Here is an 18,336-nt window from a genome sequence, read left to right on the forward strand (position 1 = left end):
GCTCAGCAAGTGAACAAGTGTCTTCACTGAGCCAGTTATGTATTTAGTAACTAATGAAAGTAATCAAAAGATATTGTAGTTTTATAAATGTATTTAGCAGAATTCCCTCAAATTGTAAAATATGACTAAAAGAATGTAAAATGATAGATAGCTGTAGGCCTAAGCAAGAAATCAGGACTCCATGGCCAATAACAACAGAACTTAAAACATTACATTTTACTCTATTCAGTTTTTTAATAAAATCATTCTATTAATATAACATGCATTATTGTACACAGTAAGCTGACATTACATAGTTTATTAGTATAGTAGAATCTATCATTAATAGGAATTATACTTTGAATCACTTACAAATTTGCCCCTAACCTTGCACGCTGTAGCTGGGGCCCAAAGAGGAAAAAGTGCTGTATATGTTATGCAAGAGTTATCTCCATGTATATCTCACTCACACACACACACACACACACATGACTTAGGAAATGAAATTCTGTATTCTGAATCCAAAAGAAAAGAACTCAGAGTCATACAGAGCACTGCAATGACAGGGTCATGGGGAACTAGTTGTGGTGAGGTATATAATTCAAAGTTGATGTTACTGAAACCCTTGGTAAGAAATACATTTCACTCTGTGGCTCAGAACCTATGCACATATAACTAAAAGCAAAAGTTTTAAGAAACAATACTTAACTAAAGTTAATGTACTCTGGTATTTTCTATTCATATCTATTAACTTTTTTTTTTAAATGCTGTTGGCATCCTACCAAAATCATTTCATAATCCACTAAGAAGTGACCTGTTCTTTGAAAAATGTTGTACTATACTAAAAGCATTTTAAGACAAAAGCAAGGAGTTGCAATAAAGACTACTTCTAAGCATAGTGATCTCTATTTTGGCCAATTATCAAAACACTAACCTCTAGGTGTTAATGATGTCTGCTTCTCAACCTCTGCTTGCTGTCTCAGATTAGCTGGGATATTATTATATATTCTCTTATAATGATTGTACACCGCGACTGAAAGCACCTTCTTAGCAAATGACTGGCCAACAACATACTTGTCGAGGTAGTTATAAATCTGAAAAATAATTAGGTATTAGTTTAATATGAGCTATCATAAAAACACACATTAAAAAGTTATATACTGAGCATATTTGCTTCCAGTTTTATATTTGAACAAAGACTCATCAAAAACAAAATGCCAAGGGCATGATACATTATATAGCAATTATTCAAGGTCCCTCATCCTAAATGTACAAAAACACAATTTATTTGTTCTCTAGCTTAACAAAGTATCACTGTCCTCTTCTAGTGCTATGCTAGATTCTATTCTATACAATGCCATCGATCCTAATTTTTAAAAGTTAATATTAACATCATTTAGAATACCTACACATGCCACCAGGAGTCTAAAGGTATTATCATTAATGCAAATCATTAAAATTAATCTTTTCTATACCTCTATCAATCATATGAATAATATTCTTCACAAAGACAATATATTATAAAACTACCCTTTTCAAAAATAGGTATTATACAATCAAAAGCCATTATATTACCAGTATCTATGTTTTAATACTCACAAACATTTAGCTTTTTCTCAGATATTGACTTTAAAGCTACTATTTATCTACATGGCAATATAAAAGTTTTATTCTTAGAAGAAACTAAAGCTCTATTCAAATCCTGGACACCACCAACAGCTTGGAACCTGGGGTAAATTCCTTCAGCTTTCAGTAAATAGAAATTAACTGTTAATATTTACTAACTCTGGAAAAAAGTTAAATTGTCCAATTATTTTCTACAACTTTGACTTTGATGTCTCAAGTCTACACAAATAATTAGAGAATATAAAGCTTCACAGCTACATTTTCTATTACATTATTGATTTGTACATGACAAATTCTTCAGTTGTTGGCCATATGCATTTTCTTATGGTTTTTAAAAAAATATTCATTCCTGCCCTGGTCAGTTTGGCTCAATGGCTGGAGCGTCGGCCTGCAGACTAAAGGGTCTTGGGTTCGATTCCTGGTCAAGGGCACATACGTGGGTTGCAGGTTCGATCCCCAGCCCCAGTCAGAATCGTGCAGGAGGCAACCAATCAATGTTTCTCCCTCCCTCCCTCCCTTCCATTCTATCTAAAAATCAATGGGAAAATATTCTTGGGCAAGGATTAACAAAAATAGAAAAATAAAAAATGTCATTCCTTACAAATTATACTCATGAATTATTAAATCTGCCACAGCACATTTAGATGAATAGACAAATGCACTGGTATCAAAATAGAGTAGAAGAAGGCTACATTGAGGCAGAGGGTGTGAAATAATCGAAGGGTAAAATATCTGAGACGTGGCCAGAACACAGGGCACATAGCCCAGGAGCAGGGCTCCTCGTTCTCAGAAAGTGTACAACAAGCACCCACTCAATGGAGCTAATGATACACCTGTTTATGTTTCATACAGCCAAATCACAATCTGTCTGAGACTCCTGGAAAAAGCCCATACCACTAAAGCCACAATACTATAGAGGAGAGTGCCTGCACACTGCCCATAAAAAATTACTTGCTTCTATTGTTAGCCTGAGGCTGTTTAAGTAGACTAATTTAATGGGGGGATTGCAGGTTGGTGTTACTTAGGTGTTCAAACTAACAAAAATAAACCCATAGTTGCTCTATTTTAAGGTTATCATTTTAGATTTAGTATTAACACTATTTGAATAATCATCCAACTACATGTCATTGCTACTGAATACAATAATCACGACATGGGAAAAAAGCAATGGACTCGTACCTAAATTCCAAGTATCAAATATCAAAAACAATTTAGCCAGATACAGTCCATATTAGTAACTTACAATATGTGTTTAGATACTAGTGTTAGGATCCATTATAAACTGAGAAGGGAGTATGTTTTCAAGATCAAATGCTTGTAAGACTTTATACCTTCTTGGGGGGAGGAGGTGGTTTCTGTTGGAATGCCAATTTTACAGCTTCTGCTGCTGATTCAGGTTCTTTAATTATGCTTTTCTTTGAGTCTGCTTCAGATAGCACAACAAAAAAATGATGACATTTCTCACACTTCACAAAACGGGTAGAAGCTATAAAAGAAAAGGTCAGCAAAGAAAAATAAATAATTAAAATAGTGCTTCATCTCAAAGGTTCACTGCAAAAGGAAACTATGTACTTGACAAAAAGTAGTCTTGTAGTTCACTCCACTACCATAATAGCCTAGTTTACATCTAAGATAGATGAGTTCAGTAAACTACATTGTCTTCATTTCCACTAGGTTCTTTCATTTTATGATATAATTCATTAAGAGAAAAGACTGAGTCAACTTCCCAAACACTAAAGTTAATTTTAAAAGCCATCATAATAGGAACATTAAAAAATTGTTTATTCCATTGAAATACATGGAAAAACTGTGAAAAAGGTAAAATACAAGTAAATTAATCTATTCTCCCAATATTTTATTATTAAATTTTTCAAACATATGTAGAAATTAAAGAGAGAAATCCCTAAAATTTTAATCCCTAAAAATGTAAAAAAGTATATTCTTCAGGTTCTTTTCAAACCTATTAGCATTTCATAATGCTAATAGATGACATAATGAATGAGGCATCAAATCCCATACATTTCGCCATGTTCCTCATTGTGTTTGGTGAGAAAATGGCACAGATTCAGAAGATGTTATCAGAAATGTTTTTGCTTGCTTTGCTGAAGAAGCAACTGGCACCATTCAGGAAGATTACCTAAGAGAGCTGCTGACAACAACTTAACTTAGTAAAAAGATAAAATTATTTCATACCTTCCTTATTTTCACCTTTAATACTTCCACTAACGCCTATTTCCTTGACCTAAAAACCACTCAGAAACTAACAATGTAACAACATTCTCAGTAATATTTACTTAAAGATAATCATACAGCTTTTGAAAACAAAAACAAGGGCAGTTAAAAGTGAGGGTAGTCCGGCCAGTGTGGCTTCAGCGGTTGAGCATTGACCCATGCACCAAGAGGTTGCCGGTTCAATTCCTGGTCAGGGCACAAGCCCAGATTGTGGGCTTGATCCCCAGTGGGGAGCATGCAGGAGGCGGCCAATCAATGTTCTCTCTCATCCATGTTTCTATCTCTCTTTCCCTCTTACTTCCTCTCTAAAATCAATGAAGGGGAAAAATACTTTTAAAAAGAGGATAAAAATTGTTTCTTTTTTATCATAAAGTTTTATTACAGTTCAGAAAAAATTAAGAAACTATCTCTGAAAAAAATATATTGACTCTGTGTAGACTGCAGTTATGGGAGAGCTGGTAAGTTAAATTACTCTATTTTCTGTTCCGAAAATGACAGAAAGTCCCATTTCCAGTCTGATTATAGAGATGCATGTGCCCCAAATGGCTGAGAATAAATACAAGAAAGTCAAAAGCTGTAAAGCTAGGGCATGCTATAGGCTCTAAGAGAAAGTCTCAGAAATACCCAAAGTGGTCACAAGGAACATTTGGCTGGAATATGGAGTTCTTTTCAATCATCTTTGTCTTTTGCTCCATTTTTTTTTTTTTTTTTCATTTATCTTGAGATAGAGCGGGAAGGAGAGAGAGAGAAATAACAACGTGAGAGAGACACATGGAGTGGTTGCCACCCACACAACCCCAACCAGGGCTGAGGACAAACTGCAACTGAGGTACAACCAGGCTTCTCTGGTCCATGGGCCGACACTCTGTAACTACTGAGCAAAACCGGCCAGGGCATGTCTTTTGCTCCATTTTTAAGGATTTGGGTGAACTCAATGTAACTGAAATTTCCCTTTTTGTCAACAGGTGCTTTTCTTAACAGCTTATCCACTTCCTTATCTGTAAACCGATCTCCTATTGTTGTCAGCAGCTCTCTCAGGTAATCTTCCTGAATGATGCCAGTTGCTTCTTCAGCAAAGCAAGCAGGTAAAAGCATTTCTGATTACATTGTCTGGATCTGTGCCATTTAACTTCTCACCAAACACAATGAGGAACATGGTGAAATTTATGGGACTTGGTGCCTCATTCATTATGGCATCTAGATACTCATCGGTTGGATTTTTCCCCAGGAAGACAAGTATATCATGTAAATCTTCCTTGTTGGTGAAACCATCCCTATTCTAATCAATTATGTTAAATGCCTCTAAACTTCTGAATCTGTAACTGGTCAAACACGGCTAACACATTGATCTTGCGCTCTAGAGGTGCTTCTCGGTGGTTTTGGTCTTTGCCCTTGTGCTCAACATAGTGGTGGTTAGATCCTTGCACTGCCAAGAGAATCTGAGCACTTCAGTGACCCCTTCTACACCCAGAGCTGCTAAAAACAACACTCAAAAATGATTTCTTAATGACAACACAGCAGCTATAGAATAGCCTGTGTTAAACCAAAAGTGATTTATTTCTTCCTTTCTCTCTTTCTAAAACACGGCTTTAGGATGTAGACATATGGCCATTTACTCTTAACCTTCTCCAAGCCTAGCCCTATTAATGGTAACCAGGGAACTCGGAAAGCATCATGATACTGGAGAAACCCATACAGACTATTAACAGATACAAAGCAAAAGATACATAGAAATTAGTTACATGTTGGTAGGTCTAGGTAATATATATTTTTTGTGTAACATACTAGACAGATCAAATTGCAAAGAAATAGAATTTTTAAAACTATGATAATCGCCCTGGCCAGTTTGGCTCAGCGGTTAGAGCATCCGCCTGCGGTCCGGAGAGACCCGGGTTCGGTTCCCGCTGGGGGCATGTACCTCGGTTGCAGTTTGTTCCCGGCCCTGGTTGGTCGTGCGGGTGGCAGCCACTCGATGTGTCCCTTTCACATCGATGTTTCTCTTTCTCTCTCTCTCTCTCTCTCTCTCTCTCTCTCTCTCTCTCTCTCTCTCTCTCCCCCTCTCTCCCTCCCACTCTATCTGTACAAAAAATGGAAAAATGTCCTCAGGTGAGGATGAAAAAAAAAACAAGGAACCACTATTGATAGTCTCCAGGCAAAAAGCTGGAGGATAACTGAACCATTCCTGGGCTTGCAACTCTGCCCAGGAAAGTAAGACTTGACAGTGGTGTTTAATGTGGATCCTCCCTTGCTCATCCAAACCCAGTAGAGGGTGCCACAAACAGCAGAACACCAACACCCACAGGGAAAATTTGGCAGGCTCCAAAGCCCACTGTGATAGCCAAAATGGTGAAGCAAAGAAACAAATGCCAAATGAAAGAACAAGAGACCACTACTTAAGATGAGATAAATGATGAGCAGTTAAGCAAATTAATAAAGCTAGAATTCAGAGCCCTGATCTTGCGGAAGCTCAACAGCATGGGTAAGGACATCAACATCATGAGTAAAGACATAGAAATGTTGAAAATCAACCAACTGGAAATTAAAAACCACCAAGAAGAAATGAAGAATGACATAGCAGAAATAAAGAACACATTGGAAGGTCTAAACAGCAGAGTAGAGGAAGCTGACAACCGGATCAGAGAATTAGAAGACAGGGTAGGAAAAAATCAACCAATCAGAAAAACAAAAGAAAAAAAACAAATAAAAAAAAGGAAGAAGGCTTAAGAGAACTGTGGGACAACTGGAAATATAATATTCGCATCATAGGAGTCCCCGAAGAAGAAGAAAATGAGCAAGGGTTAGAGAATATATTTGAAGAAATAGTGACAGAAAACTTCCCTAATTTGGTGAAGGAAGAAGGCATTCAAGTTCAAGCAGCACAGAGAGCCCCAAGTAAGAAGAACCCAAACAGGTCCACACCAAGACACATAGTAATTAAAATGCCAAAAATTAAAGATAAAGAGAGAATCCTAATGGCAGCAAGAGATAAGCAACAGGTTACCTACAAAGGAATACCCATAAGGCTCTCAGTTGACTTCTCAACAGACAATACAGGCCAGAAGGGAATGGCACGAAGTAATCAAGGTCATGAAAAACAAGGATGTGAATCCAAGACTACTCTACCCAGCAAGGCTATCATTTAAAATAGAAGGTCAAATAAAGAGCTTCCCAGATTAAAAAAAAAGGCTAAGGGAATACATTAGCACCAAACCAGCACAGCAAGAAATGTTAAAAAGACTGCTGTAATTAGTAGAAGAAATAGGAAGAAAAATATAACCAAACTGAACAAATATGGGAATAAATAAGAGGCATATCAATAATCACCTTAAACGTAAATGGATTGAATGCTCCCATAAAAAGACAGAGTAGCTGATTGGATTAGAAAGCATGACTCATCTATATGTTGTGTACAAGACACCCACCTCACAACAAAAAGACTCACATAGGTTGAAAGTGATGAGATGGAAAAAAATCTTCCAAGCAAATGGAAAGAAAAAAAAAGCTGGGGTAGCAATACTCATATCTGATAAAACAGATTTCAAAATGAAGGCCATAACTAGAGACAAAGAAGGCCACTACATAATATTGAAAGGATCTATCAAACAGGAAGGTATAACCTTGGTACACATATCTGCACCCAATATAGGAGCACCGAAATATATTTAAAATCTTCTGGAGGACTTCAAAGGAGAAATCGACAGCAATACAATCATAGCAGGGGACTTCAAAGCCCTGCTGACATCACTGGACAGATCCTCTAGACAAAAAATTACCAAGGAAACAAAGACTCTAAATGAAGCAATGGACCAAATGGATTTAATAGAAATGTACAGAGAATTACACCCCAAAACTAGAGAATTCACATTCTTCTCGAGTGCACATGGGACATTCTCAAAGACAGACCACATGTTAGGACACAAACTAAGTCTCTTCAAGTTCAAGAAGATTGAAATCATATCAAGCATCTTCTCAGATCACAATGGCATGAAACTAGAAATCAATTGCAACCAGAACATGCAAAGACATTTGAACACATAGAGGCAAAATAGCATGTTATTAAACAACGAATGGGTTACCGAGAAGATCAAGGGAGAAATTAAAAACTTCCAGGAAAACAATGAAAATGAAAACACACAACAACACAAAATCTATGGGATGCAGCGAAAGCAGTTCTGAGAGGGAAGTTCATAGCACTACAGGCCTACCTCAAGAAACAAGAAAAATTTCTAATAGACTGTCTAACCTCACAACTTAAAGAACTAGAAAGCAAACAAAAAGAAAACACCAGAGCAAGTAGAAGGAAAGAAATAGTAAAGATCAGAGTAGAAATAAATGACATAGAGTCCAAAAATACAAAAAAAAAAAAAAAAAAAAAAAAACAACAATTCAAAGGATCAATGTAAGAAAGAGCTGGATTTTCTAAAAGATAAACAAGATTGATGGACACTTAGCTAGAATCACCAAGAAACAAAGAAAGAGAACACAAATACACAAAATCAGAAATGAAAGAGGAGAAGTAACAACTGACACCACAGAAATACAAATGATCATTAACTACTATGAACAATTACATGGCAACAAATTTGACAATCTAAGCAAAATGGACAAATTTCTAGAAACACATAGTCTCCCAAAACTGGACCGGGAAGAGAGAGAAAACTTGAACAGACCAATGACAACTAAGGAAATTGAAGAGGTAATCAACACTCTCCCAGCAAACAAAACCCCAGGCCCAGATGGCTTCACTGGGGAGTTTTACCGAACATTCAAAGAACACCCATTCTCCTCAAATTATTTCAAAAAAATTCAAGACAAAGGAAGACTTCCAAACTCGTTTTATGAGGCCAGCATAATTCTAATTCCAAAATCAGAAAAAGACACTACAAAGAAATAAAACTACAGGCCAATATCCCTGATGAACATAGATGTCAAAATCCTGAACAAAATACTAGCAAATCGGATCCAGCACTACATCAAAAAAATTATTCACCATGACCAAGTGGGATTCATCCCAGAGATGCAAGGCTGGTACAACATTTGGAAACCAATAAATGTGATACACCACATAAACAAAATGAAGGATAAAACCACATGATCATATCAATAGATGCTGGAAAAGCATTCAACAAAATCCAGCATCCATTTTTGATAAAAATGCTCAGCAATGTGGGAATAGAGAGATCATATCTCAACATTATACAGGCCATATGTGAAAGACCTACAGCCAACATCATACTCAATGGGCAGAAACTAAAAGCATTTCCCTTAAGAACACAAATAAGACAGGGATGCCCACTTTCACCACTCTTATTTAACATTGTACTGGAAGTCTTAGCCACAGCAATCAGACAGGAAGAAAAAATAAAACGGATACCACTTCTAGGAATATACCCTAAGAAGCCTGAAACACCAATCAGAAAGAATATATGTACCCCCATGTTCGTAGCAGCACTATTTACAATAGCTAAGATCTGAAAACAGCCCAAATGTCCATCAGTTGACAAATGAATAAAAAAGCTGTGGTACATATACACAATGGAGTACTATGTAGCTGTAAGGAAGAAAGATCTCTTATCCTTTGAGATGACATGGAGGGACCTGGAAAGTATTATCCTAAGCAAAACAAGCCAAACAGAGAAAGACAAGTATCGTATGATCTCACTTATTTGTAGAATATAATGAACATAACAATCTGAGGAATGGGGTAGTCCCAGGATGTAGAAGGTGGGTACAGACTGACAATCCCCAGAATAGGGGGTGGTGAGGGAGAGATAAACCACAGAACTTATATGCATGTATGCATGAACAAAGGTCATGGACAACAAAGCTGGGGACAGGGTAGGAAGGGAGAGGGAGGTGGGAATCAATGGGGGAAAAGCAGAAACATCTGTAATAAAAATAAATAAATTAATTAAAAAATAAATTAAAATAAATAAATGGAATCCAAATTGGAAAGAAGTGAAACTGTCATTACTTGCAGATGACATGATATTATACATAGAAAACCCTAAAGACTCCATCAAAAATCAACTAGACTTAATAAATGAATTTGGCAAAGTAGCAGGATACAAAATTAACGTCAAGAAATCGACGGCATTCTTATACACCAATGATGAACTCACAGAAAGAGAAACTGAAAAAACAATCCCATTTACCATCGTGGCAAAAAAATTAAGATACCTAGGAATAAACTTAACCAAAAAAGTAAAGGACCTATTTGCAAAAAACTACAGGACATTGAAAAAAGAAATAGAGGAAGATATAAAAGAGTAGAAGCACATACCTTGTTCATAGATTAGAAAAATTAACATCATTAAAATGTCCATATTACCCAAAGCAATCTATAAATTCAATGCAATCCCCTTCAAAATAGCCAGGACATATTTCATAGAACTAGAACAAATACTTCAAAAGTTAATATGGAAGCAAAAAAGACCTTAAATAGCCACAGCAATCTTGAAAAAGATGGACAAAGTAGGTGGGATCACAATACCAGATATTAGGTTATACTACAAAGCTACTGCAATCAAAACAGCCTGGTACTGGCACAAGAATAGGCATATAGACCAGTGGAACAGAACAGAGAACCCAGAAATGGACCCAAGACATTATGCTCAATTAATATTTGACAAAGGAGGCATGAGCATACAATGGAGTAAAGACAGCCTCTTTAATAAATGATGTTGGGAAAATTGGACAGCTACATGCAAAAAAAATGAGCTCTGGCCAGTTTGGCTCAGTCTACGGTCCAGAGAGACCCAGGTTCGGTTCCTGCTAAGGGCACATAACTCAGTTGCAGTTTGTCCCCAGCCCTGGTTGGGTTGTGTGGGTGGCAGCCACTCAATGTGTCCCTTTCACGTCGATGCTTCTCTCTCTCTCTCTCTCTCTCTCTCTCTCTCTCTCTCTCTCTCTCTCTCCCCCTCCCTCCCTCCCTCCCTCCCTCCCTCCCTATCTGAACAAAAAATGGAAAAATATCCTCGGGTGAGGATAAAAAAAAAAAATGAAACTAGACCATCAATTTACACCATACACAAAAATAAACTCAAAATGGATAAAAGACTTAAATGTGACCCGTGAATTTATAAATATCCTAGAAGAAAATGTAGGCAACAAAATTTCGGACATCATACGCAGCTGAATTTTCACTGATACATCACCTAAAGCAACAGAAACAAAGGAAAAAATAAACACATGGGACTACAACAAACTAAAAAGCTTCTGCACAGCAAAAGAAACAACCATCACAATGGAAAAGGAACCCACTGTATGGGCGAGCATCATTGCCAATGATACATCAGATAAGGGGTTAATTTCCAAAATATATAGAGTGCTCATACAACTCAACAAAAGGAAGACAAAGAACCCAATTAAAAAATGGGCAGAGGGGCTGAATAGACTCCTCGCCAAACAGGACATACAAATGGCCAAGAGACATGTGAAAAAATGCTCAACATCACTAATCATCAGAGAGATGCAAATTAAAACAACAAAGAGGTACCACCTTACACCTGTCAGAATGGCCACCATCAACAAATCATCAAACAAGTGTTGGCGAGGGTGTGGAGAAAAGGGGACTCTAGTACACTGCTGGTGGGAATGCAGACTGGTGCAGCCTATGGAAAATACTATGGTGTTACTTCAACAAATTGAAAATTGAATTGCCATTTGACCCAGTGATCCCACATCTAGGAATATAACCTAAGAAGCTTGAAACACCAATCAGAAAGAATATATGTACCCCCATGTTCATAGCAACACTATTTACAATAGCCAAGATCTGGAAACAGCCCAAGTGTCCATCAGTAGACGAATGGATAAAAAAGCTGTGGTACATATACACAATGGAGTGCTATGCAGCTGTAAGAAAAAAAGACCTCTTATCCTTTGAGATGACATGGAGGGACCTGGAAAGTATTATTCTAAGCAAAACAAGCCAAGCAGAAAAAGACAAATATCACATGATTTTACTTATTTGTGGAATATAATGATCATAATAATAGTCTGAGGAATAGGGTAGACCCAGAGACGTGGAAGTAGGGTACACACTGACAACCTTCAGAAAAGGGGGTGGTTGGGGGAGGGAAGAGATAAACCACAGAACTTACATGCATGTATGCATAACCAATGGACATGGACAACAAAGCTGGGGACGGGGTGGGGGGATGGAGAGGAGGGTGTCAATGGGGTAAAAACGAAGAAACATCTGTAACAAAAATAAATATTTTTAAAAAGTAATAAAAAAATAAAAAACAGACAATTTCACAATTAAAACAAATATAATTATTAATTCAATCAATGTAATTGTTATATGTTCATTCTGAAACACAAGGTCAATTAAAAATTCATTCAGAATAAATTCTAGCAGCAAATTTTAAGCCAGAAGAGGGAATGCTTACCTAAAGAAAATACCAAGCTATGCCAAGTACCTTCAATTAACCCAAGCCCAGATACATTATCACCATTTCCCATCAATGGGAAAGAGTTAATGCCTTCATTTTATTAGGCACAAGCTTACAATTGTTAGTGATGGTAAACAGCAAGGATTAAAGGGCAGAGAAGCCTCTGATTTAGTTCAGGCTGTGTGACTAGAAAATCTGGCTTGAGAACACACAAACAAAATATTTCACTAAAGAAATTAGGTCAAAGGGAAAGAGATTAAACAACAAATCACACCCTCTTTGCTTATGGTTGAAGGGTTGTTTAAATTCTACTTGAATGTTTGCAATACAATTTTACACTGAAACACATTCAACAAATACCCGAGTTCAAATACTTTATTTATCAAAATGCTATTTTAAAAAAACAAGCATTGTGCCCTGGCCCATTCGTTTGGCTCAGTGGTAGAGCGAAGGCCCGTGAACCAATGAGTCACAGGTTTGGTTCCGGCCAAGGGCATGTAACTAACTGGGTTGCAGTTTGTCCTCTGCCCTGTGTGGGAGGCAGCCAGTGTGGGAGGCAGCCAGTCTGTGTCCCTTTCACATGGATGTTTCTCCCCTTCTCTAGCTCTACCTCCCACATTATCTGAAGATATATAGAAAAATATCCTCAGGTGAGGATTAAAAAAATAAAACAAGCATTGCAATGCATTTTTTACTCTTAAAAACTAAGGGCAAAAATATAATTTTGTTCAATTATCAAGGGATAAATAAACCTCTTTTCTTTAAATGATTATTATAAGTCCTATATTCCTTTACATACAGAATACTGATCCCAGTAAACGTGCTTGTATAGTATGACAACAACTGACAGTCTACCTTAGTAAAAACTTTTTTAGATTTGTTTAAATGAAAGTTTTTCATGATCTTAAACACGGGGTCCAACACAAAATCTCCAAAACACTGCAGAAAAGTATAATTCCCGCACTATATGTTAAGTACAGTAAGCCTTCAAATAGTATTATAGGGGGCCTCGGGCGGCGGGAAGAGGCGGCAGGAGAATGGAGGTGGAGGAGAGCTACGGTGGCTGGTGGGTCCCAGGATCCTTCCCCGGGCCCCAGCAAGGCCCCCGGGAGCGCTGGCCACTAAGAGCTGCCGTGGGTTGAGAAGTATAGACCAATAAAGTTGAATGAAATTGTTGGGAATGAAGACACTGTGAGCAGGCTGGAGATCTTTGCACGAGAAGGGAATATGCCCAATATTATCATTGCTGGCCCCCCAGGAACTGGCAAAACCACAAGCATCCTGTGTTTGGCAGGAGCCCTTCTGGGCCCAGCTCTCAAAGATGCCGTTTTGGAACTTAATGCCTCAAATGACAGGGGTATTGATGTTGTGAGGAACAAAATCAAAATGTTTGCTCAACAGAAAGTCACTCTTCCCAAAGGACGACACAAGATCATCATCCTGGATGAAGCAGACAGCATGACTGATGGAGCCCAGCAAGCCTTGAGGAGAACCATGGAAATCTACTCCAAAACAACTCGCTTTGTACTTGTTTGTAATGCTTCGGATAAAATCATAGAGCCCATTCAGTCCCGGTGCGCAGTCCTCCGCTACACAAAGCTGACCGATGCCCAGATCCTCGCGAGGTTAATGAATATGATCGAGAAGGAGAAGGTGCAGTACACTGACGATGGTCTGGAAGCCATTATCTTCACCGCCCAGGGAGACATGAGGCAGGCATTGAACAACTTGCAGTCTACTTTCTCGGGATTCGGCTTCATTAACAGTGAGAATGTGTTCAAGGTCTGTGACCAGCCGCACCCGCTGCTGGTGAAGGAGATGATCCAGCACTGTGTGAATGCCAACATCGACGAAGCCTACAAGATTCTCGCTCACCTGTGGCATCTTGGCTATTCACCAGAAGACATCATTGGCAACATTTTTCGAGTGTGTAAAACCTTCCAAATGGCAGAATACTTGAAACTGGAGTTTATTAAGGAAATTGGATACACTCACATGAAAATAGCCGAAGGTGTGAACTCCCTTCTGCAGATGGCAGGGCTCCTGGCCAGGCTGTGTCAGAAGACAATGGCCCCAGTGGCCAGTTAGAGTGAACTCATTGATTGAGTTGCAGGAGTCCCTGAGAGACAGGATACACAGCCTTCTGCTTTGAGAGAAAATGCTGCCCAGACTGGCTTTGGGACTCGCCTTTCTTCCTATCTAGGCCTTCCCGGTGCTTCCACACACTCCAGGAGCATCTGCATTCGGCCCAGGCTCAGAGATGTGACTGAAAAGGCCCCAGAGACCTAAAGGCACAGTGCCCAATCTGGGCATGAGTGGGCATTCTAGCTAATAAAACCGTACAGTTTTTCATTTTTTGTCAGCAATAATGTGGCAATACAAGGCCACAAAGAAGGGCAGCTTCCTGTATCTGTGCCCCTTGTTCCTATACAAGTAGAAAAGATGATTTCGATAATGGACTGGACAAGCTAATCTCAGTTTTTTTTGTGTGTGTTTTTTTTTATCCTCACCCGAGGACATTTTTCCATTTTTTGTACAGATAGAGTGGGAGGGAGAGAGAGGAAGAGACAGAGAGAGAGAAACATCGACGTGAAGGGACACATCAAGTGGCTGCCACCGCACGACCAACCAGGGCCGAGGACAAACTGCAACCGAAGTACGTGCCCTTAGCGGGAACCGAACCCGGGTCTCTCCGGACCGCAGGCCGATGCTCTAACCGCTGAGCCAAACCGGCCAGGGCTAATCTCAGTTTTTAAAGAGGCCTGGAGGGCAGTTCCACGGGGTGAAGGCAGGGCTTGTTGTCATCTACTAACTATTTAGAAAAACTTCTCAGAACAGGCTGGGGCAATGAGCCCTACAGAAAGGACTTGGAGGAATCACCAAAGAAAATAGTTCAATACAGGCCCCCAGAAACTCCCCGCGTGTCTCCTTTTCTGTGCAGTACTTGTTGCTTTGGAATTTCCCAGTACATTTAAAAAATTAAAAATTAAAAAATATATATATATTATATATACATATAAATAAAAACAATTAAAGGCTCTAACTTAAATAGAAGTGGGGATCTATTCATGATAAGTTAATTTTTAAATGGGCTAAAGAATAGTATACCTGCCCTGGCCCATTTGGCTCAGGGGTTAGAGCATCAGCCCGCAGTCCAGAGAGACCTGTGTTCGGTTCCTGCTAAGGGCATATACCTCGGTTGCAGTTTGTCCCCAGCCCTGGTTGGGGTTATGTGGGAGGCAGCCACTCAATGTGTCCCTTTCACGCCGATGTTTCTCTTTCTCTCCCTCCCTCCCTCCCTCTCTCCCACTCTATCTGAACAAAAAATGGAAGGGTGTCCTCAGGTGAGGATTAAAAAAAAAAGATGACAGAATTACACAGCTCATTTGTGAATTAATTTTTCAATCCAGAAATAGAGGAAGTTCAAGTTTTGGATAACACTTGAAAGGGGTTCAGGAGGTTTTGGTTCCACTGGAAAGAATGAAAATTTATGCCAAGAATAGAAAATGAAAAAATGTACTTTTTTCTTAAAAATAAAGAGGATCACATTTAACTTTACTTTCTTGTGTTTCTCTACATTTGATTGTTGTATACATCTGCATGGTAACCTAATACAGTTTCTTTTTTCAATTAAATGTATATCACAGATCCCCACTCCCCAGAAATGTATTATTTAATTCACTAAATGCTACCCCTTCAACAACTTATTTTTCAATTGCTTTGTAAATCATAAGCAAAGCCTTTTTCATTCAAGACATTTCCTTTTTCTTTATTGATTTTTTAGAGGGAGAGGGAGAGGAAGAGAGAGAGAGAGAGAGAGAGAGAGAGAGAGAGAGAGAGAAACATCAATGAGAGAGTACATCAATTGGCCGCCTCCTGCATGCCCCTCACTGGTGATTGGGCCCACAACCTGGGCATGTCCCCTGACCAGGAATTAAACCAGTGGCCTCTTGGTGTATGGGTCAATGCTCAACCACTGAGCCACACTGGCCAGGCAAGACATTTTTAAAAACTGATTTGAGACAAAGAGGAAGGGAGAGAGAGAGAAAGAGAGACATTAGTTTGTGGTTCCACTTATGTATGCATTCACTGGTTGATTCTTTTTTTTTTTTTTACCCTCACCTGAGGACACTTTTGCATTCATCTTCATATAGAGAGGAAGGGAGAGGAGGAAGTGAGAGAGAGAAACATCGATGTGAGAGACACACATGACCCCTCTGGGGTCAGGGACAAACTGCAACAGAGGTACGTGTCCTTAGTGGGAACTGAACTGGGACTCTCTGGTCCGGGGGCCAAAGCTCCAACCGCTAAGCCAAACCGGCCAGGGAGACTGGTTGATTCTTGTATGTGCCCTGATTGAGGACCAAATCCTCAACTTTGGCATATTGGGATGATGCTCCAAACAACTGAGCTACATGGCCAGGGCCTCATTCAATACATTTGAATTATTTCAGATACAATATATTATACAAACAAAAATAAAACATAATAAAAAAAAACTTTAAAAATCATAAGATCCAATTTTAAAATAAACATATAAGCAAGATAAAGAGGCAAATGGTTTTCTTAAATTCTCTCCTATACCACAGTGCAAAACATTACTAGTTCTGGGGATTTTTAGTATCTGGTGAATATAAGAGAGAATAATGTCAGTTCAGGAAGAACATAACCCTAATTTATATAATTTATATATTTCTATGCAGTTAATGACTTACAGAAAAAGTTTTTGAAGAACAACGAAGTAATACTTACACACAAAGGTCTCTACATGTGTGCATAAGTCACCACATTTAGGACAGCGCAGCTGGTTTCCACCTTTTCCAGAATTTCCAGAACCTGATTTTTTACTGCTCCCCTCACTCACTGATTTCTAACGTTTTTGGAGAAGGAAAATAGGAGAGTGTCAATTATTACTTTCAGGTAACCATTTTATATGTAAACTTAAAAATAAACAATATAATTTATAATTAATCTTGTAATTTTTACAATTTCCTGAAGGGAATTATTAGCATAATTTATATTTCTATTATTACTGGTGCATGTAGGTATGTGCCAGTATGTATAAAAAATAGCTTTCTTTCAATGACTCAATAAGAACTAGGAAAAAAAATAAGTATAAGTATAAAACTACATTTCAATGAAATTGAATTGGGTCTTATTATCACGGCAAGTGATTCTTAACTTTCTTAAATCTAACTCTTTTCATCAAAGATAATATCACCTACTTTAGAGAGTCACTGTTAAGATTAAGTACAAATCTGAAAGCACTGAGCATTTTGTCTTACATATAATATTAACTCAAGTGTCAGTCAAATTCACATAATAAAAAAATTAATAATTCACTGAACCAATTATCTACTTGCTAGCTACAGACCAGACCAGCATTGTCAGAGAGATGTCCAAGATTTTTAGGTAGAGAATGAAGTGGGGTTTACACTATTGTGGGTAGTAAAAGTTGTGTGAAAGCAGGAAATGATGGGTATTCCTAATTCAACCCTACAGACTAACTACACAGGTTACTTTACTCCTTTATAGTGCTAAAAATTTTAATTATGGCTTATTAAGTACAATGCCTATAAAATTACTTTATGGTTCAAACTGAAACACAAAATGAAATTACATAAAACTCTTCAGATCATTCTATATATTTCACATTTCCCACAGAAAACATATAAACCAATGGGACACAAAGTACTATTATTGTATTTAATTGCTTAAAGGAGGGAACTCAAATATGTGTATAGATGCCAATAAAGATAAAATACCTTATTTCCATCTCCAGAGCCATCCTTACTTATCCCATCTTTAGAAGCAAAGTATGCTGGTGTTTCTGTAAAGGTTCTAAAAGGAACTCTCCGTAGAATCTGAGTTTCAAAGGTCCCAAACCTTCCTAAAACAGGTATATGAATTCGACCACAAGAAATACCTGAAAATATAATAATAAAATGTATTAGTCTACACATCAAATATTAATATTCTTTCAATAATCCGCTGGAAACAAAATTCCTTAAGCATAAAGAAGGTTTAAAGCTATAGTTTTCACAGTAGTACAAACTGGTAAAGAAAACAGTGATAGCCCTGGCCGGTTTGGCTCAGCGGT

The 18,336-nt window shown here is 38.1% G+C and overlaps 2 protein-coding genes and 1 pseudogene across 2 annotated transcripts in view; 1 reads left to right on the forward strand and 2 right to left on the reverse strand.

Moving 5' to 3' along the window:
- The window catches only part of CLPX (caseinolytic mitochondrial matrix peptidase chaperone subunit X), a 50,714-nt gene that overhangs the window by 20,325 nt on the left and 12,053 nt on the right, over positions 1-18,336 (reverse strand). Inside the window, exons 2-5 of the mRNA XM_036260434.1 lie at positions 18,002-18,162; positions 16,989-17,106; positions 2,937-3,091; positions 914-1,073 (exon numbers count right to left, since the gene is read on the reverse strand). Of these exons, the coding sequence (XP_036116327.1) occupies positions 914-1,073; positions 2,937-3,091; positions 16,989-17,106; positions 18,002-18,162 (594 nt within the window). The remainder of the gene's footprint in view (positions 1-913; positions 1,074-2,936; positions 3,092-16,988; positions 17,107-18,001; positions 18,163-18,336) is intronic.
- LOC118640692 lies at positions 3,910-5,524 on the reverse strand (annotated as a pseudogene).
- LOC118629393 (replication factor C subunit 2-like) lies at positions 13,274-14,324 on the forward strand. Its single transcript, XM_036260423.1, is given in 2 exon segments — positions 13,274-13,299; positions 13,301-14,324. Coding segments are annotated over 2 exon segments (1,050 nt in total).

The sequence above is a fragment of the Molossus molossus genome, unplaced genomic scaffold (assembly GCF_014108415.1).
Source record: "Molossus molossus isolate mMolMol1 unplaced genomic scaffold, mMolMol1.p scaffold_m16_p_1, whole genome shotgun sequence".
Taxonomy (NCBI): Eukaryota; Metazoa; Chordata; class Mammalia; order Chiroptera; family Molossidae; genus Molossus; species Molossus molossus.